The 22,655-nt window shown below is 39.5% G+C and overlaps 1 protein-coding gene across 3 annotated transcripts in view; it reads left to right on the forward strand.

Annotated features, from left to right (window-relative positions):
- Positions 1 to 18,356: 18,356 nt before the first annotated feature.
- Positions 18,357 to 22,655, forward strand: part of NECTIN3 (nectin cell adhesion molecule 3) — a 197,569-nt gene continuing 193,270 nt past the window's right edge. For 2 of the 3 annotated variants that reach the window (XM_021007156.2, XM_078146700.1), the window contains exon 1: positions 18,357 to 18,770. In XM_021007156.2, coding sequence (XP_020862815.1) covers positions 18,617 to 18,770 — 154 coding nt within the window. In that variant the 5' untranslated portion in view covers positions 18,357 to 18,616. The remainder of the gene's footprint in view (positions 18,771 to 22,655) is intronic. The other variant, XM_078146698.1, reaches the window with a different exon arrangement.

Below are 22,655 nucleotides of genomic sequence, written 5' to 3' on the forward strand. Positions count from 1 at the left end.
AATGAAGTAGCTAGCAAAATTCTAGAATTAAGTGCTAAACAAATAGCTTGTAAGTACTTTTTAAAGGAAGTAATAATTATAAACCAACATAGGTTCATTAGGAACACATCATTCCAAGGAAGACTCTGTTTCCTTCTTTGGCATGGTAAGTAAATCAGATGAATTCTGAAGATACAATGTATTTGGATTTCAGAGAACTCGGGCAAGTTTCTCATGATGTCCTTGTGGTTAAAATGGAGAAATATCAGCTGAATAATAATAAAGTTAGGTCAATTAGTAACTGAAGAAAAATCATGAAATTATTGATTAATAGATCATTAATTGGAAGGAGTATCTCTAGGGCCCTTCCACAAGGCTCTATGCTAAACTCTGTTCTATTCAGTGTTTTATCAATGACTTAAATGAAGACAAAGCGCTTCTCAAGTTTGTGAAAGAATTGAAGCTCAGGCAGATAGCTAGTATAATATAATCTAATTCCAAAAAGGTCATGAGAAGGTTGAACAATGGGCTATACAAAGACAAAATTATTCCAATATTACTCTAATATTCCAACTTATTCTAATATCATAGTGACTCATTAATCTTATCCAATGATGCATATCAGAACCTCTCCATGACTGCCCATTCTGTGTGACTTTTGTTTATGTTCTCCAATAAATACAAAATAGGGTCCACCCAATTTGCTAAGAGCATTCCTCACATTGTTTTAACATTATGTAGCTACTATTGAGCATGTGGCTATCATTCAATTATCCTTCTCTCATTACACAACCAGAAAATCTTTTTTCCCAGTCATATATTTCTTTGATGGCCTCCTTCACACTGTTCCTTTTGTATAAGTTCTATCTTGTAAAATGCTGTATCTTACAGCCACCATGCCCTTTTCCATTGCCCTTTGAGTGATCCTCAACTTCAGTTCTTCCAAAACTATAGTATTGCATGGCTCACAACTACCTAACACTAGATATTAATTAAGGGATTATTGCTAATTTTGGAGAGAACAGTTTCAGTTCAGGGATAAGCTTGGAGAATTCAAGATCACAACTGATTGAGAAGTGAATAGAAAGGTGTCAGCAATAGTAGCAGATAGCTTTTTCCATGAATACGATTGTTAAAGGGAAAAGAGTTATGAGATGATAAGACTCTAGGGAGGGTGGTGGTGGTTGTTTTTCTGGAAAGAAGAGGCTTGGGGATATTTATAGACAACTGGGAAAGAACAAGTAGATAAAGAAAGAGTGAAGATTAAAGGGGGTGAGGTGGGGTGGGGGCAATCTTCTGACGAAAACGAGAGGAAATGGAATCAAGTGTACACGTAAAAAGGTTAATTCTGACCGAGGAAAAGGATTGCCTCTTCATCTGACACTGAAGTAAAGAAGAAGACAATTAGGGATACTGTCATGTGGTTTTTGGGTAGAAGAGAGAGGTCATGGCAAATAATCTATTTTGTCAGTGAAATTAGAAGTAAGGTGCCCAGCTGAAACAAGGAAGGGATACTGTGAGAGATTTGAGTAGAGAAAAAAAGATTTGGAATAGAGTCCGGGTAGTATGATAAAGAGAATCAATTGGGAGAAATAAAAGGATCATCGACAGAGCCGACAGGATACAATAATGTAATTCGATGGAAGAACTTTAAAAGCAGTGAGGCTATTGAATGATGGCAGTAGAGTTGTAATCCTTAAGAAGCAGTAGAGAAAAAAGCATATTTTGACCCTTCCTCATTTATTGTTGTAACAGGGTTATTTATTGGAGAAAGTGGGCGGCAGAGGGTCACTAGATTCACCACAGAGAAAGAACACCGCACAGGTGAGGAGTGATGGAAAAGTTTAGCATGAGGCTCTGGGATCTCAGCCTCTTCCTGGAGTGTGCAAGAAAGGGCATGGAGTCCTGGAGCAAACCAGAATGAAAGGCCTTGACTTAGCATGCAAGGTTAGAGATAAAGTGGGACTTTTTAGCTTCCTATCCTGACTTTCTACTTGGGGAATACTTGCCTTTGAGCAGCTTAGCTGTTAGCCAAAGCCAGATTTGATTTATTCCTCCTTGGGAAGCTGTGATAGTTTCTTTCTTTCCACCCCAGGTGTTGAGGGCAAATACCTGCAGAGCTCTGCCAGAAGATGAGTTCTAGGCCTGTGGTTTGTGCAAGGGACAAGTATTAATGATATTAAGGTTGGTTAATGAAGCATAATTCTCATTTTGGCCCCAAACAGGAATGTGATACTGTTGACTACTGAGGGTAAAAGGCTGTTAGAGTTGCTAGTATGGTCTCCTTATTTGGATACTATGAGGTATAGGCATGATGAGGTATAACCATGTTGGACTTCAACAAGGTCCCTTCCAAGTAAATATGATAATCACTGAGACTTCTGTTCACAGCAATCAAGACCCTTTCAATGATATACTGACCACACTTCAAATCATGTCATCAGGGAGGATTTCTTTTTTTTTTTTTGGAGAGAAACTGAACGGAGACAATATCATCCAGCTGACAAAGGCTAGCATAATGGGCTAACATGTTGAAATTCTCTGGGATGGCAAGAATAGAAGATATATTATCCTTCATCTTCAGTACATAGTGTTAACTTGGCAAAATGAAATCTATGTTTTATCCCATCCAGATCTTGGATGATAATTTCACCATTTTTCCCAACCAGAGGCACTATGCCTTTGTCTATCTGGTTGCCCTCAATACCACCCTTGGTCTGTATCACCTTAAGTAATGAATGATGATAAAGTGTCTCATAGAGAAGGATGACATTTCAGGCATGACTGTTCACTCAGTAATTTGCTGTTGAAAGTAGGTACCAATAGAAGCACCAATTTTCCTGTGTTCTTAGTTCTATTCCAACAATTCAATATAATTCAATCCAATCCAATAAACATTTATTAAGTACCTACTATGTGCCAGGAACTGTGCTAAAGACTAGGGATACAAATAAGAAACAGAAAAACAGTTCCTGTCCTCAAGAAATTTACAATTGAAAGAGATCCAGACACTAAAGGAAGATGAAAGAGAGAAGATAATAAGCTCAGGGGTACACTGATGGTGGAATCAAATCCCAAGAGTACATCTAGTGAGAAATAATGAGAGGGCTGCTAAGCCCTCTCTAAATAGATGCTTGGGGGGATGGTGGGAGTTTTTCTCTGCCTTCAATCCCTTCAAGCAGAGGAGCAGAGACAACTGAGGGTACTGATGAGGTGCGAGTATCAAAGCAGATGTAATTTCTGTGATTATGAGTTTCCTGGTGATTAACTTTTCCTGGTGACAGTGCTGGTGATGGTTGGGATGATGATGGGGAAGTCAAATCCAAGAGGCGCTACTGGTGAGTAATGACTTTTCCTGTACAAGATTGTCTAGCATTCTCTTGAAGAGGTCTAGTAGAGAATACCCATTAACCCTCTAGACAACTCATTCTACTTTTAGATAGATAGATATGTGAGAGACAGACAGACACACACACACACACACACACACAGAGGAGTTATAGCACAGTGATTAACCTGGATTCAGGAAGACTTGAGATCCAGCAGCCATTTTGCAATGCTACTGATAGACTCAGCTGCTGCCAAAATTCTCTTGTTGAAGCAACAATTTGGTGAGCAATCTTGAAGAGTTCTTTCTTTTCCATCTCTATCAATACTAGGTATTGATAAGGAATGATGTTCTTGGCTGTGTTGTTTCCATTCCCTGTATCGTGAATCTCCTTCCAAGTACCAGCATTAAAAAAATAAAAGTCTCATTTTAGTTTTTGAAAGGGTTACTATGGTGTTAGATTGCAGGATTGTTACAGACATGGAATATCTGGATTTCAGAAATGCCTTTAACAAAGTCTCTTATGGTATTCTCAAGTATAAAATGGAGAGATGTGGGCCAAGTGGTAGTACAGTTAGGTCAAAGAATTCTGATTAATGGATTGATATCTAGTGGACTGCTTCAAGGACATATCCCTTGTCCACTTCTATTCAATGCTGTCATCAATAATTTGGATGAACGTATAGATAGCACACTTCACAAAATCAGAGAATTCATAGAGATCTCAGAGCTTGTCTAGTCCAAACATTTACTTGCACCAGAACGCCACCTTACAACAGTCCCTATAAGTTGTTGTCTGGCATCGTTTTAAAGAGGTCCAGTAAGGAATACGTTAACCCCAAAGACAACCCATTCTACACTTAGATTGCTCTCATTGTTAGGAAGATTTTCCTTATAGCTCAGTGGTACAATGGATAGATGAAGCATACAAGTGGGATACATTTCTATAGTCTGACCAGCTCTGAGTACAATGGAATGACCATGACCATTGTTGACATGCTATCATGTCACTCTGCTTAAAACCCCAGGTATTTTTCACAGAAACTATTGTCTAGACATGCTCCTCTATTCTGGACTTGTACAATTGAATTTTTAAACCCAAGTATAGGGCTTTTACATTTTTATTCCCCTTGAATTGTTGTCTTTTAGTTTCAGCACATCATTCTACCCTAGTGAGATATTTTTGAATGCCAATGCTGTCATCCAACATGATAACTATTTCTCCTAGTTTCATGTCACCTTTTATAATTACAATGAGTAATTGACATTTTAAATGTGCTTTATATTTTGAAATGCAAAATGAATAAATCATCCACTGTACAGAGCCTCACAATACTCTCTCCTATATAGACTACCTCTAGAAAATACATTAATTTGTAAGCACCATTGTTTAGGAGGGAAGTTGCCAAAGTTAAGTGCATGGCGTAGAGGGAGGGAGAATGCAGGTGAACAAAGATAATGAGAGACTTCAAAAGTGTGCTGTATGGGGATAGTTTGAAAGAACTGTGTATATTTAGTTTATTCCATTTTTTCCCCATTTTTAAATTCTGAACTTAAACTAAAATGAGCCTTCAATATAGAGTAGAAGAGCGAACTGCACATGAAACGATTTATCTCTATTATGTTCAGTTTACTTTTCTTTAAAAATATATAACAAATTGCACGTATAACTTTCAAAGCTGTCTTACTTGTCTCTGATTCCTTTTGACTTTCTTCTATTCTCTTCTATGCATTTCAAAAACATGTTTCTTTGTCCCTCTTTTTTTGTTTGTTTTTGGTTCCGCTCTTCTTCCACCTTCCCAATTAAAAAAAAAAGCCTTTTTGAAAACAAATATCCAGAGTCTAGCAAATTAAATTTCCACATTGGCTGTCCAAAAATGTATGTTTCATTTGCAACTTAAATTCATCACCTCTCAGTAAGGATGTAGAAAGCATACTCCATAATGAGTACTCTGGAACTGTGATTGATCATTGCATTAATCAGGGTTCTTAAATCTTTCTAAGTTGCTTGTCTTTTTAATGTTACCGTCATTGTATAAACTGTTCTCCTGGGGCATCTAAGTGACACAGTGGAGTTTGGAGGACCTGAGTTCAAATCTGGCCTCAGACCAGACACTTGACCCTTACTAGCTGTTTGACCCTGGGCAAGTCACTTAACCCCAGTTGCCTCATCCAATAAATAAATTGTTCTCCTGGTTTTAATTCTGCTCACTTCACTCTGTATCACTTCATACAAGTCTTTGTAAGTTTCTCGGAAGCCATCCCTTTATCATTCTTATAGCACAATAATATTCCATTATACTGATATGCCATAATTTCTTCAATTGGATATATAATTTAGAAAAGAGAGAATTTGGTGGAGGGTGGAGAGGCTATCCACAGGAAGCAAGCTTGTGGAACATGGATTAGGTTTGATCTGCTTGGCCACATATGGCAAAACTAGCAACAATGAAGGGAAGTTACAAAGAAGTAGATTTAGGTTTGACATAAGGAAGGAAGAGGCATTTATAAAGCACCTACTATGTGCTAAACACTGTGTTAAATGTTTTACAATATTATCTCATTTGATCTTCACAACCACTTTGGGTGGTAGGTATCATTCTCATTTTGTACTTGAGAAAACTAAGGCAGACAGAAGTTAAATGACTTGTCTAAGGTCACACAGTTACTCTGAAGGCTGTGTTTGAATTCAGGCCTTCTATAATTTTGTGGTTCATCTGTCTGTGAGTTTGGAGTTCATGGGAGAAAGAATGGCCTTCTTTGAATATGGTTTTCGGTGATGTATTATTCTAGGGAAAAGTCATGTTTCCGTTAGTATAAAAAGATGGAAGCACTCAAAGAAAAACTTGAGAATATTAAGAAAATTCCCATTCAATTTGATTAGTTTCTATTCAGTTCAATTCACAAACATTTTGAGGCATCTACTATATGTAATGCATCTGGAGATAAAAGACAGTTAAATTTGATATTGCTACTATCCTTAAAGGGCTTAAAGTTATGTGAGGAGCAGATGAAACAAAAATATAAGCAATAATTTCCTCTGATTGGAGGGTGGAGTAACAAATTCCTCTCAGTGTCTTTCTTTATAGAAGGATTTTTTAACCCAATATATTCTGCAACTGCTGCTCTGCCTAGTTTCAACTCCATGGAACAAAAAAGCACAATTTTCTTGCCATCTTTTGTGTTGTCTTCTCCCCATCCCCCACCCTCCATTCAATTGTAAGGTCCTTGAGGGCAGGGACTGTCTTTTTTTTTTCCCCCCCAAAGCAATGGGGTGAAGTGATGTGCCCAGGGTCACACAGTTAGTGAGGGTCAAGTGTCAGGGGCCAGATTTGAACTCAGGTCTTCCTGAATCCAGGGCCAGTGCTCTATCCACTGTGCCATCTAGCTGCCCCCTGTCTTTCTTTTTAATAATTGTATCCACAGTGCTGAACACAGTACCTGGTACATAGTAGGCATTTAATAAATGTTTATTGGATTGGATGATAATATGATTTGAAATGTGATAAATGCAAAGGAGAAATCAAAAGAAAGTTCTACGAGGGACTCAGAAAAGAGAGGTCACTTCGGACTAGGTTTCAGAAGAGTACCATGGAAAACTCTGGTAAAGGGCAGAGTGAACTGAACAAGGCCAGAGAAAGGGAGGCTGAGTTACAATGCTGTTGACCAGATCAAGGGAGGAGCTGAGTAAGCTGAATTTAGCTAAGTTTCCAAAGTTTCCTTTAGAATGTTAGTGTGAGAAGACTTATATGAACTGATGCAAAGTGAAGTGAGCAGAATCAGGAGAACATCATATACAGTAATAGCAATATTGTAAGGATAACCAGGGGGGAAAGATTTAGCTATTCTGAGCAAGACAATGATCCAAGATAATTCCAAAGGACCGATGGTGAAAAATGTTATCCAACTCCAGAAAGAGAATTGATGAACTCTGAGTGCAGATTGAGGTATATTTTTTCATTTTATTTTTCTTGCCTATTTTATTTTTTGCAACACAGATAATATGTAACTACATTTTCTATGACTTCACATGTATAATTGATATCATACAATGGGTGAGGGAGAGGTAGGAGGGAGGGAGAGAATTTGGAACTCAATATCTTTAAAATGGGGGCAGCTAGGTGGCACAGTGGATAGAGCACTGGCCCTGAAGTCAGGGGTACCTGAGTTCAAATCCAGCCTCAGACCAAACACTTGACACTTACTAGCTGTGTGACCCTGGGCAAGTCACTTAACCCCAATTGCTTAAAAATAAATAAATAAAATCTTTAAAATAAATGTTTAAAATATTTTAAAATGCAATTGGGGAATATTTAATGAAATAAATAAATAAAATGCAATTTTTAAAAAAGAATGTTAGTATGATAGATTATGCCTCTGCAAACTTACCTCCCCAGGTGGTTCCTCATGTCTGATGGCTGATTCACTTCAGGAAGCCTCCTTCTGTGCTACTTATCTTACTCTTAGTGATCAGAATTAATTTCATCATGAAAATTTATATATTCTTGAGTTTCTTGATAACTTCTAGAATGTGTTTATAGAATATTACCAACCATTTTTTCCTTCTAAAAGACGAGCCTTTGCTTTCTTTCAACAAACCTATTTGTTGGTTAAATGTTTTTTGCTTTGAACTTGTGTCCCCTGGTTGGTCTAGTAAAGAACCCAATTGGTAGGATCAAGAACAATGGTTTCAAGTGGATGACTCCAATCTGCTAACGTGTTAGTATTCTCTTCATTTTTAATCGAATGTATTATTTAGTCAATGATTAAGTACACGTGCAGAATGTACTGTGTTATACATTTATATACACGCATGCACAACTACAGGCTTTATAAAGATAATAGTGAACTGATATTTGTGTGCTATTGATTTTTTATCTAATTTTGATTATAGTTCATAGTTTCAAAAGGAGTGCTATCACTGTGAAGTCTCATAAACTAGTTTTAAATAGTTTCAAATGACCAAATAGATTCTTAGTTATGTCTGAAGATTTAATTCCTGAGAAATTACATTTCTTTTCAATACTAAAAGATAGGATTTTGGGAGACAGGGGATTTTTAAGCAAATTTATTTCAAAATAGTAAGTTTGGGTTGGAAAGTTTAAAACTAACAATGTCTGATATATTCCTTTTAATTTTTCAAATGTTGACTCTAATTAAGCAAATAATTTGCCAGGTTGTCCCATCTGTTGTATTTTTTCATATTTTTATAGGTTGTTATTGCTTGGACTATATGCTTCCTTTAAATCACTTAGCTGGTAGCTGTCTTTCTTAACACTAAAAAGATTTTCCATTTGGGGACCTATTCAATTGTTAAAATGCTTAGAAAAAAATCTCAAAAGTGATTTTTATCTTACTAGGCTGAAGACAAAGATAACCTGTATTTTAAAGGAATGAAAAGTGTTTCTATTAAACTGGCAACTTCTTTGCAATATATCTATAGATGGGGCTTAAACTGGATATGTTCTCTTAAGATGGTTGTGTATTTTCTTTTAAGATCTCATAACTTGGTTGTTTCTGCAAGGAAACTATCTTTTAAAAATGTATCCTTGTCTTCACTGTATAGAGGAAAGAGGAGAAAGTATACCTTTCCCTATTCTTACAGAGTCAGAGAATCACAGATCTAGGGTTGAAAGAAACCAGCTCATTCAACTGGCTCAGCTTACAGATGAGGAAATTGAGGGTCAAAGAGATTGAGTGATTTGTCTCTTGTAACAAAGGTAACAAAAAAAAAATCATCCTTCGGAAACTTTCTCTTCTCCTACTTATTTTTTTTTCCTTTCTAGTCCTTATTAAGGCATCTAATTTAAAAAAGGGAAGAAGGAAATAAGAATACTCTTGCCTAAACTTACACTCTTACCCAAGCAGATCATGCTACTTCAGTCTCACATGGTACAATATACATATACATTTGATATGTTATGGGTTAATTTAACGTGAGAGTTTGGCACAAATGAAGTCAGAGTAATGACTTAGGTCTCTTAATGTGCCCATTAGCTTCTTTCTGTTCCATAGCCGTAAATTAAGGAATAGGGTATCTAGAGTTACTAGCAAACCAACTCAAAAGGAGTGCCCAATACTGGTCTGGGTGTAAGAAGGACTAGATGCCAGCTCAGGGTATCAACAGTTTAGAAGCTTTGAAATACTACTTGTCAATTGGGAAAAGGGACAATTACTTAGGATCTTGAGGATGTTTATAGCTTTTAATGTGTTGTAGTATCGTTGGAAAAGCTTAGGATGTAGTTTAGATTATAAGATTCACGAGGTAAATCTAAGTCACTTAACCCTCCCTACCTTAAACTTTATCACTGAAGTAAGAAGGAATGTGTATAACACGAGATAAGACACGAAAATAAAGTGCAAACCTTATAAATGTTACAAAAATGCTAGCTGTTGTTGTTGTTACCTCATGGAAGATGAGATTTGGAGGACGTATGATAATTGTCTTCAAGAATGTTTTTTTTATTATTTTATATTTTTTCAATTAACAAGTATTTATTTCTTTTCCTTTCCACCTTTCTATTACTTGGATTAAAAGGAGAAAAGAAAAACAAAACTCTTTTTAAACAAATATGTATTTAAGTAAATCACAACAAATTGCTACAACAGCACTATTTAAATACGTATCATTCTGCAGCTTGAAAGTCCATCATATCTCTGTAGAAAATAGTAGGAATGTTTTATTATTCACCCTGTGCAATCATGATTGGTCATTATGTTCATTAGAGCTCTTAATTCTTTCAAAGTTATTTGCCTTAACAATGTCATTTTTTATAAAATGTTCTCCTGGTTCTGCTTGCTTTATTCTGTGGCACTTCATCCAAATCATCCCCAGGTTTCTCTGAAATAGTCTGTTTCATCATTTCTTGTGGTTCAATTGTATTTCATTACATTCACACACCTTAATTTGTTCAGCTATTCCCTAAAGGATGAGTGTTCCCTTAGTATAAAGATCTGCTATATTTTTGTACATATGGACACTTCTCTTCACTTGATATTTTGGGGTATAGGCCAAGTAATCGTATCACTGGGCCAAGGATATGAACAGTTCGGGGACTTTCTCTTTTCTCTCTTTTTTCTTTTAGGCAACTGGGGTTAAGTGACTTACTCCTGGTCACACAACTAGTAAGTGTCAAGTGTTTGGTCTGAGGCTGGATTTGAACTCAGGTCCTCCTGACTTCAGGGCCGGTGCTCTATTCACTGCGCCACCTAGCTGCCCCCAGTTCAGGGACTTCTGAGGAACAGTTGCTTTCCAGAATGGCTGAACCAATTTACAGCTCCACCAAGAGGGCATGAATGTGCCTATTTTCCTGTAGCCTCTCCAACATTTGTCATTTTCCTTTATCGTTATCTTTGAAAAGCCAATAGGTTTTAGGTGAAACCTCAGAGTTGCTTTAATTTGCCTTCTCTAATTTGGAGTAATTTAGAACATTTTTTCATAAGGCTTTGATTGGATTTCCTCCTTTTGAAGCTTCCTGTTCATCAATTGATCCCTTATTTATTGGGGAATGGCTCTTAGATTTACAAATTTTAATCAGTTCCTTACATATCTTGGAAATAGACCTTTATTAAATAAATGTGCCACAAAAATTTCCCCCCAGCTAAATGTTTCCCTTCTAATCTTAACTGCATTGGTTTTGGGCAACAAAAATTTCTTTTTTTAAATTTATAAAATCAAATGTTTGTTTTATTTTTTGTAATCCTCTCTATCCCTTGTTTGGTCATAAACTCCTCCTCTATCCAGAGATCCAAAATGTACTTTGTTCCTTGCTTCTCTAATTTTTCTATGACGTGACATTTTATATCTAAGTCATGTATGCTCCATGTGTACTTTTGGAGCTTCTCTTGGCATATGGTTTGAGGTGTCAGTGTATACTGAAATTACCCCCAGACTGCTTTCCAATTTTCCCCACAATTTTTATTAAATAGTGAGGTTTTACCCAAAAGCTTTAGCCTTTGAATTTATTGGCTACTGTGATTGCTTCTGTATATTGTACATCTGTTTCACTGATCCACCTATTTTTTAATCAGTACCAAATCATTGTGAGTCGTGCTTTATGACATAATATGAGATATGGTATTCGTAAGCCTCGTCCTTTCACACTTATTTTTATTTTTGTTACTTCCCCTGACATTCTTGAACTTTAGTTCTTCCAGATGAATTTTGTTATTACTTTTTTTTCTGGTTCTGTAAAGTAATATTTTGGTAGTTTGACTGGCATGGTACTAAATAAATTAATTTAGGTAGCATTGTCAATTTTATTATATTGGCTTAACCCACCCATGTGCACTTAATATATCTCCAATTATTTAGGTTGTATATTGCTATAAAGAGTATTTTGGGGGGCAACTAAGTGGCGTGGTGGATAGAGTACTGGCCCTGAAGTCAGGAGGACCTGAGTTCAAATCCAGCCTCGGATCAAACACTTGACACTTACTAGCTGTGTGACCCTGGGCAAGTCACTTAACCCCAATTGCCTAAAAAAATTTTAAAAAGTAAAATAAGGAGTATCTTATAGTTATATACATAAAATTCCTGCATGCATCTTGGTAAGTAAACTCACAAGAATTTCGTACATTTTATGGTTATTTTGAATGCAATTTCTCTATCCCTTCCTACTATGTTTTGTAGGTAAATATATTGAGGTACTGATGATTTATATATACTTATTTACAATATCCTATAACTTTCCTGAAGTATATTTTCAATAACTTTTAGTTGACTATGCATATGCTTGCTCAAATATAAACTGTTGAAACTTTAGGCAATGTTTTCAGTTTTTGTGTGTGTGTGTGTGTGTGTGTGTGTAGTTTTGAAATACAACAACAGAAACTGAAAATGTAGTATTTGGATTTCAGAGTAGTCTCCAGAGAAACTAGAGGAAGTGTGTTAAGTAATGTTAAGTACATAAACTCTTTTGTGTCCATTTAGCCTAGAGGACAGCAATTAATGTCAGATATTGGGTAGTGTAAAGTTATGTGACTTATCTCTAGGAGCCTTAATACAAGCTTACTAATTTTGACAGTAAGGTCTTTTTTTTTTTCCAATGGGAGAATGATCATTGCATTAAAGGAAATTACATTCTCTTCCATTTCTAGAGCTATGATTCTAGGGTCTAAGCCAATTCTCATTTTATAGAAACTCAGGTGTAAAGAGGTTAATGAACTTTAGCTCGTGCTGGTGGTGAGGTGGGATGAGATCTTAGGTCTCTTGACTCCTTACTTTTTCTACTCTACCATGTTGCCTTCCCTCCTTTTCTCCTGACAGATCTGAGAAAAGTATTCATGAGGACCAGCACAGCAAGTTAATTTCACTGGACTTGCAGGGTCAGGATTATGTGAAGGTCCACTGGAATCAAAATTCATTAGTTTAAAATTTTTTTTTCTGAATCCAATTCTGCATTCTCTATTCTTGGTACTTGCATTTGTTCACCAACAATTTATTAAGTGCCTATCATGGTATGGAGAATATGAAGAAGAATTAGACACATTTTTTGCTCAAATGGGGACTTTAATACAAGGTACAATATGAAAATGAGATAAGAGGTACAAAATGCTATGGCCACTCAGAGGGAGATAAGAAAAAGCTACATGGAAGAGATTATATTTGAGCTGAATTTTAAAGGATTTAGGTTGGAACTGGAAAGGCAAAGCTAGATCCTGAAGAAAGGCAAGTTTCAGTGATCTGGTAGCTTAAGTGAATAATTTCTATGTTTGGATGTTATAAGCTAAAACCCTTAAATTATTTCCTTTTTTTTTTCTGAGAGAAAATGGGTGAGGATATTTTCTCCTCTCCTTGTTTGGTGAGAATTTAATGGGTTCAAATCTGTCACAAAGCTTCAGGGTACTACTGAGAAAAAACAGTGTTTTAAAAAAAAAAGAGAGACTACAAGTTAGAAACATCAAGTAAAACTATCCATCACTTGTTATGATGTTAAGCAGGGAAGTACTTCTAAAGAACAGGAGAGTACAGAACAAGTTTGGAGGATAGTGATCCTGTGAACAGATCAGTGAGTGTGTGGTAAGTTGTATAAGATTGGAAAAGTTTTGTGCTTGTGTAGGTATATACATGTGTACATGTATGTGCATGTACAGTAAAAGACTGGGTGCTCTCCAATACCAGGCAAAGGTATTTTAAAAAACGAGGCAGATTACCATCACCATTAAGGATCAGGACAAATTGGGTAGACATGGCCACAAAACATATAAATTGGAGAGCCAGAACTAGAACCCAGGTCTTCCGATGTTTATCTTAATGATTTTCTTTTCCCATTACGTCACATCACCACCAGTCTAAGATTAAATTATTTCTTTAGTTCAGTTTAGAGTTTAGTTTAGTTTAGATTTGTTACTGATGACCCAAGGCCCTTTTCAGTCTGGGGTCCAGATCTATCCTTGGTTATAGAAAGGAAGTCACTTAGAGCAGGGCTTTTCAGATTATATGACATTGAAATCTTCTGGTCTATAGATTGCTAGAGTTTGGTGTATTTAGCCCTTATACGTATTTGTGAAGTTATTGAATTAAAAAAAATTTGTTTGAATTATGAAAGCACAATTTCTGTATTTGGTTCTGATCATCAAATTATTCTCATCTTCACCTTGTAGCAGGTTGTTTATAACTATAATCAAAGATTATACCAAAAAGAAAAAAAATTGAAAAACAAGTGTTGCCACCTATAGGTGGAAATTTTATTTACTTTACCATATATAGCCTGGACAACAACAAAAAAAAAGAGATGATTTATTACATCTCCATAACCTCTCTTCAACATTATTCACCCTAATATTTACTTTTATTATTTCAGACTTCTATGCTTTAACACAACTACAAAAAAGTGCATAATTTGACATATATAAAAATGTGCCTTGTATATGTTATTAAAACATTACCTCTTAATAATCTTGGATTTTTAATATAAAAATTTCTATGGTTTCAAAAAGATTGAAAGCCATGACTGACCCTACTGGGATTAATGGAGTGATTAGCAGGAAATGAAGGTGTTTGGGAAGTGGTCCTGGTTAGGGGAAGCAAAATTGGCAAAAGGAAATAGGAGAGTAGTAGCATCACAAGAGGGGGCATGTAGGTGGCAATGAATACAGCACTGAGCCTGGAGTCAGGAAGATCTGAATTTAAATCTGGCATCAGACCTTTATTAGCTATGTGACCCTGGGCAAGTCACTTACCTCATTTTCCTCAACTGTAAAATGAGCTAGAGAAGAAAATGGCAAACCATTCCAATATCTTTGCCAATAAAACCCTAAACAGGGTTAGAAGAGTAGGACAAGACTAAACAATAACAAAGCACCAAACAATTCTAGTTTTGGAATGGGCATGTCTACATGTCTTAGCAGCAAGCATACACTTTCATTCTGGGTGGTATTACAGAGAACAGGGTTTGAAGTTATGTTAGCAAACAGTTGTGAAATTGTGAGAATTTTGAAGAAAACTGAATATTTCTGTGGTTTGAAGCTTTTATTTAACTATATTTAACTGCATTAGCAGGTTTAAAAGATCATGCATTTCCAACTGGGAAAATGTTGATTAACTATCATATAGCAAGATCTGAAAGTTTTAAATTTTGTAAAACATTACTTATACTCCCTTAAGAAAAAGCCATGCTTCTTCACACATCAAGACATGACACTTTGCTGACAGTGAAAGTATTGCCAGAATGGGTGAATCTGAATTCTATGATTCTTAGGTATATGGCATGCTATATTTTCCTTCAATAAACATTCACCTATAACACTGAAGAAATAACCTAAACTTTTTAACCTGAATTATGTGACTAGATATAACATTTACAAGAATGAAAATATTTCACTTCTTTCTTAAAATTCCAAGTTTTGCTTTTCAGTTAAGAGTTAATGAAGCCTTCTACTTGGCAAACAATCTCTGTGGCAGAAAGCTAGATTAACATGGTATTGTGCTGAGCAGGGAGTTTAACCCATGATGGTGGAAAACCATTAACACTGCTCTAGCATACTTATCTTCTTAGGGATTTGGGACATATTTTTCTTTGTCAAAATATTTATATTTATATAATATACAAATGTTTAATATTTTCAGAATATCCACATCAGCAATGTAATAAGCACTCTAGAAATCTATCTCATAGAGTAAACCACTATTGTGAAATAATCTTTGAAGTTAATTCAAGAACAGTGGAAAAAACTGTAAAGCACCTAAATTAAATGTTACTCTAACTCAAATACTTGAGGGAAAAAGCAGCAGGATGACAATGCTGCTTTTGGATGTGGATGGAAATTGGAAATTATCTGTTGAACCATGAAATTGTTGGGTTCAAACTTCATATATTTAAGGAAGATGCAAACCTACTTTAAACACTTAAAAATTGCATTCTTTGTGTAGCTCATTTAATGAGTCCAATTTGAGTAGTTAGTAGTGTCAAAGTGGAATCACGACCTAGGTTGTATCTAGAAATCAGCCACAAATGGCAAGTGATATTTACAAAGTATTTTAACCTCTCTGTGCCAAGTTTTTCCCTGCAGGCAAATAAGCATAACGATAATTGCCATTTTCGTTGTGGAGTATGTGCGTTGACATCCTTGGCTGTAAGATGCTAGCTCAAAATCATAGTTAAGAAAGAAGTGCATACATGCACACACAGCATAGGCATGATCCCCTGCTAATGCCCATAAAACATAACTACTCTTCTCCCCTTCTCATCTCTCTACGTCAAAGGAGAGCATAATCATAGCATATATCACTAATCCACTTTCTCTAAAGATGGAGGCAAACATTTTTTTTTGGGGGGGGGGAATCTCTGTATCATACTTTTGAGAAGCACAAAACTTGGTAATCCCTCATGGTCTCTATAGCAATAGTACTGTGCCCCTCACTTAAATCCTTTGGCACATTTTCAAAAATAGGATAAATGGCTTTTTCTGGTGTCTGGATCCATCAGGGAACTGAGAGTTGGGGTCTGGGAGGATGGGATCGGAAGGCATATAAAAACTGTTGCTTAACATTTAAGTGAGCACCATTAATGTATTAAGCGTGAACAAAATATGTAAGCAGCCAGACACTCACTGCCCAATGGGCTGTCTCAATGTGCAGATGAACTAGATTTCAGAAATTCTTTTAAAAAATAATTTTCTCAAGGGAGAGAGCAGCGTCTAGACTGACAGCGGAGTCAGAGTAGCAACATTTCGTCAATTCTGGTCATCGCCAGGGGATCTCCTAAGGTGGTTCAGGATAGGCTTTTCTGATACTGCGACTCCTGAGGGCAAATTTTGAGGGAAGGAGTGGGTCTTTTCATGAAATTTCCCTGCTGGCTATTCTAGTCATATTTACAGAGCAACAAGGGGGGTGTAGGAAGGTATAAGTGGGAGAAGGGAAGAAAAGATGGGATTAAGAGATACATGATTGGAGCAAAGGGTGGCAACGAGAGGCAGAAATCATGAACTCCAAGAAGCATTTATTAAGCTCTTACTAAAGAAGAGATAATAGGCAGTTGGGAAGAATGGTGGGTAGACTTGGAAGGTGAGTGAAATAGTTTAAATTTAATCTTGAATGAAGACTGTGGGTGGTGTCTGAGGGTGTGGACGGGGAGCCTGAAGTGATTTAAGTGGGGAGGGCAAGAGTAGTATAGTAGTGACAGGCAAATGCTAATCGAGTATCGGAGCCATCCCTTGGGTCGAGATTGTTGGTTCTGGCTCAGCTCCGGCTTAGTGGGGGCAGATTTGCGACTATGTGGGCTGTAGCTGGATCGACGCGAAATTAATCGTCCTAGTCCTGGTGACAGGTGTCCCCACACAACCCAAAACATCCTCTAACATCAGGCTCCCTAGAAAATAAGGAGGATGCAAGTGTGTGTGTGAGTCTATACATCCCCAGAAGGTCAGGCCACAGGGGCTGCGTGTTTGCCAGGAGTGATGGGGGAGGAAATCCGCAGGCACTTAAAAAAAAAAGTCTCCTCCGGGGCCCATGCCACAGCCAAAGGATAGAAAGGAATAAAGGGGGGGTGGAGTGGGGGTTATAAAAAAATTACACGAACAAGCTAGGAATCCAACCCCTACCCCCCCACCTGGTCCGAGGAGCCCATCGCCTCTCCTCCCCGCGGGGACCGACACTCCGGAAAGTCCCCCCTAGTCTTCCAGGGATGCCTTTTCACTCCCGGAGTCCGTCCTTGCCCCTAGAGCCGCCTCTCCCAGGGAAGGCAGAGGCACGAAAGACGCCCATGAAAACTTGAGCCTCCCCAGCCCCGGGGCTGCGGGCAGCAGGACAAGAAAGAGCCGCTCGCCGCCTCCCTAACTGAGGAGGAGTAAGGGGGCGAAAATGGGTCCCCTTTGCCTCTCAACTTCCCTCGCTGCCCCGAGCCCAGGAGGACACAGCAAAGTCGCGGAGGGCAGCGTCCGGTAAGGGGGGGAGAGGTTAGCCTCTAAAATGGTCGACGGAAGGACAATCCTTCTCTCCTCCTCCTCCCCCGCCAGTGATCCCCCCCGCCACCTCCCAGCCGGGCTCCGGCGCTGGGCGCCCCGCCTCCCTGCGATCCGGACAGCGGAGCGTGGAGCAGTGATTGCCCCTCCGCCCTCAGCCGCCGTCTGCCGCCGGGGCGCGGTGGACCCCGATGGGGAGGAGGCGGGAGAGACCATTGGAAACATTCGGAGGGGGAGAGCGGAGGGGGCTACTGAAGGAGGAGAACGAAGAGAGGCGGGGGAAGAGGAAGGGGGCGCCGGGGTGCGTTAACCTCTTCCAGATTTCCCTTTCTTTTCTCTTCTTTTATATTAAAGCTTGGTTCAGGGAGAAGCTCCCTTATTAGAGTGAGCGGGGGAGGGGGGAAAAGACATTTTCTTTTTTGGGCAGGGGTGGGCGCGGTTTAGACTAAAAGATCCAGGCGAGAGAACTGGAGTTTGGACAGAAGGGGCGGGGGAGTCCGAGGGTCCCCTTCCTCTTGGCCCGCTCCGCCCCCACCCCCGCCGAGCGCCCGGTCCCCCTCCCGCCCGGGGAGGGGGTGGTGCGTTCCGAGTTCCCAGGAGTTCGAGGCGGGCGGGGTGGAGGGGGAGGGGAGTGGCCGTGGCGGCGGTAGCGGCGGCGGGCGGGCGGCTCCAGCCTCAGCAGCGGCGTCGGCGACGACGGAGTCGAGGCAGCAGCGAGCGCACGGCTCAGTGTCACCCGGCGGCGACGGCGACGGCGGCGGCGGCGGCACGACCGGAGCGAGTTGGAGGCGCGCGCGGCGGAGCTGCCGCTGCCGTGGCCGCCGCTGCCCGGAGCCCGAGGCGCCGGGGCCAGTAGAGGCGGCCGGGGGGGCGGGCGGGCCGGGCGCCGGGGGGAGGGTTAGGGGGATGGCGCGGACCCCGGGGCCGGCACCGCCGTATCCCGGAGGCGGCAAAGCACAACTTTCTTCCGCTTCTCCCCCCGGAGCCCAGCTCCTCCCGCTGCCGCCGCCGCTGCTGCTGTTGCTGCTCTTCCCGCTGTTCTTTTTTTCCCGGTTCTGCGGTAGGTGAAACCGGAGCCTGGGGCTGGGAGGGCGGGCGGAGCCGCCGGTCCTCCCGGGGTCCCGGCCGGGGAGCTTGGGGCCCCACGGCGGCAGGCGGTTGGGGGTCGGCGGTTGGAGGCGCGGCGGGGGCAGCGGACTTTGGATGGAAACTTTAGCCCCGGTGCGCGGCAAGGACTTGCTCCGGCGGCTCCTCGGGGCGCGCGCGTGCGCGCGCTCCCCGCCAAAGTGTGCGAAGTGTGCAAGGGGGCGCACGCCCCGGTGTCTGTGTGTCTGCGTGTGTGTGCATGCATCTGGGTAGCACGGGGGGGCCCCTAGCTCCAGAGCTGGCCTGGGGAGGTGGGCTCCGGGGGAAGGCGTGTCTCCACCCAGCCTCTCCTTCTCCAGTTTATCTCTCCATACCGCGCTCCGCCAGGCTCCCTTTGCGGGAGTTTTATTTATTTGTTTTTATTTATTCCTCTTAGTGCTTAGACTTGCTCCGTTGGTGTGCTAAAGATTCTTTCCCTGTTTGTTCCTCGGGACCGTTACTTTCTGTGTGTGTGTGTGTGTGTGTGTGTGTGTGTGTGTGTGTCTGTCTTGTCTGTGTGTGTGTCTGTCTGTCTGTCTTTCTCTGTGTGTATCTCTCTCTGGTGCTGGAGCCAGAGGTGGGGGGGGACGATGACTTCTGCCTGGGTTTGGGGAGGGGGACCGGGAACAAGAGTGGGATGAAGCTGCACCCTTCTTCCTCCTTTTTTCTTTTCCTAACCCACATCTTCCCTATTGCTTCCTGCGGATCTTGGGCTCCCTTGCAAGAAACCCACAGAAACAGATAGAGACCCAGGAGGCTGGATAGAGCTGTAATTTGGCTCTCTTCTCCGTCCTGGAGTCGGTCAGCATCGGCTTAGTCACCCCTGCAGCATCCCCTACACTCACCTCTTCCTTCCGCCTACCACTGTTCCACCGCCGGCGTAAGCCACTTCTTCCTTTTACTGGAATCCCAGTGGCTGGCCAGTCTCCTGGTTTTGGGGACTCCCCCGACACACACCATTCGTTCTCCCCCTCCCCCCCCCCGCTTCCACCCCACTGTTTGCGTTCCCTTTTCCAAGAATTCCTGTGCCCCCTGGAGTTATGATTTTTTTTTAAATGCCCATTTGCACCAGCTGACTAACTAACCCCCTCACCCTTCAGCATCTTAGTCTTTCCCCTCCTCCCAAGCCTTCTTATTTTCTTATAAATTAAGTCTCTAGTTTTACGAATTAGTTTTAGATCAGTTTCTCCTCCAACATGTGAGTGATGGCGCTGGATGCTTGTAGTTTGTAGTTTTCATTTGTTCCCAGGAGAGTGAGGCTAGAGACCTTATTGTTGGTTCTTGTTTAAAAATCACTGCCTCTTGTGCTGTAGTGTGGAAAAAGATTTCTGTCCCTTTGCCCTATCTCCCTTCTACTCCCTCCCCCCACCGCCCCCCACGGTCTTTGGAAGATTGTTTAAATCCTTATCCATCTCTTTTTCTAAAGGTTGCTGGAAATTTTTGGTGGGGAGCGGTAGTAATAGAAACTTAGATCTGTTCTCCTCCCCACCACCCAAAAAAATCTGTTGCAGGTGAATGCAGGCTGCTATTGGTGGTTGTCAGTTTTAAGGACACAATTGAGAGTTTTGCTAGGTAAATGGTGATTTGGTGAATAGTGTGATTTGGAGGAAAGAGAAAATCCTCGGAGGCAGCTGTGCCCCTGTGGTTGTGAGGAGGACAAAGTTATCTTGCAGAGATTGAGTGCCCCTTATGGGCAGTGAACTCCCACTACCGGTTTATCACCACGTCTCTTGCAGTATAATGAATTAACAAGCTGTTTTTGACTTAGGTGTTTCAGCATGATGGTGTCGGTGGTTTGTCCTTAATTTTACTAAATGAAGTTTTTCTTTCTTCTACAATTCGGGAAAATCTTGAAGACACAAATATCAATGGTGGTGTTAACCTGTATTAGTTTAATTACGTTCCCAGAATTCTGATTTTTTGAGTGACCGATGTGTTTGCATCATAACCCAAAAATTTGTTACAACTTTATTATAATGGTGTGTAATAGAGACTGAAGGACCATAATATTTATCTAAGGAAAAAGGGAGATCTGGTTAGGCAGTGCCCCAATCAAGACTGGGACCAGCTGATAAAAGGATAGGGACTTGACCTTTTCACAGTGTTTGTGCAAGTGAAGTGTTGGTTGCGTTTTGAAGGAACACATTGGTTTGCACATAGAAAAAAAATTAGTTTTTTTCCAATGTGCAAGTATTTTTTGAGGAACTTGATATTTTGTTTTCAAGCACTAAAAAATCTTTTTTCCTGTGTTCATTCAGTATAGGTATATACAACATTTTATAGGTTGTTCTTTAAGGCTTTTTACTTTAAAGTAAACATACGCAGTGCGCAAAAGTCTTAGTGCATTTTGAACTCTTTTTAAAAAGTAAGCTTTTATAATTTAAAGTGCACTAAGACTTTTGGGACACCCGGTATACAAACTCAACTTTTCATTGCAATAGTTTTTTTTTTCCCACCTGAACTGTGATAGTGTTAGGTTGGTCACCTAAATTTATCTGGTTTTCTTAGAGTTTTTCTATTCCCTCAGTTTTAGAATTTAGTCTTTTGAAAATAGGCCTGACTTATGAATTCTTGCTAAGTGAAGATGCTTGAAATATTAAAAAATAAGTTGTTGATTTTATATACATACATATATGTGATATATATATATGCACACACATATATATATATGCACTGGTCAGTCAGTACATGCTTATTGGTCAATATCTGAGTTAAGACTCGTCTTAAAAGATGATTCTGATTTAAAGTGATGCATTTTCATCATATTGTGTTGTTTCAGCACATGCAGTATATATTTTCAGTATTAGTCTTTAAAAATATATACACATTTGGCATTGTCTTACCTGGGGCAATAACAAATTAAGGTTCTTGTTTTTTTTCTGTTATATCTACAGGTTTTTGAATATTTTTTAACAAGTGATAGGACAAAAAACAAATCCCACAAAACTCTGAACAGTGTTAATTGGTTTATCCTAATGTGCCTCTCATATAGTGGGAGCTCTTATTGGTTGAATTGATTATGAATCATTTTGTTCTCTTTTTCATGCATTTTCTTTTTCATTGGGGAAATTACATTTTTAATTTAATTTTAGTCAGTTAACAGTCTTTAAAGTCTTTTAAAAATGATTGAAAATTTCTAACTAGTTGGCCTTACAAATATAAATCTTTTCTTATCAAAATCATTACTTTACTATTAGTGTTGGCTCTTGTTAATTTTTTTCCCCATTTATTTTAGGCAGTACTGGTACAGTTTAGATATAAGGGAACAGTAGGTTGGTGGGGATCTCTTGACAGTCAACAAGTTGTTTTTTTGTTTTTTAATGATAGAAACATCTTCCAGTCGTCCAAATTATCTGTAATACGATACCATATGTCAAGATAGTAGTCTGTTGTATTTCCTGACCATGTGGTTAGAAAATCTGCACGAGGAGTCTATTAAATTTGGAGTAGGACAAATAGTTGAAGGAGACTGGTGGAACTAAGCCTCAGAGAGTAGCAAAAGAATAACTTACTTATACTTACTTGCCCAATTCTATTTTATTTCCATATCTAATAATAGAAGTTGGGGCAAAGATGGGGCATAGGAATAGTTTTGTACTTAACCACTTAATTTTTATGATAAACATTTCTTGGTTTGTTGAAAGATTTCTAGTCCTTGAGTATCACTATTCCTTTTAAAAAAAACATACCCTACAAAACATTTTCTCATTTTGTTTGGTGATATTAATATGTACAATTCTCTCCAACATTACATTTATAATATTTAATATAAATGCAGGTGGTTTGCAATTTAAAATGCAAAGGGGTCTTTTACTCTTTA

The sequence above is a fragment of the Phascolarctos cinereus genome, unplaced genomic scaffold, assembly GCF_003287225.1.
Source record: "Phascolarctos cinereus isolate Bilbo 61053 unplaced genomic scaffold, phaCin_HiC Scaffold_726;HRSCAF=1367, whole genome shotgun sequence".
NCBI classification, from domain to species: Eukaryota; Metazoa; Chordata; class Mammalia; order Diprotodontia; family Phascolarctidae; genus Phascolarctos; species Phascolarctos cinereus.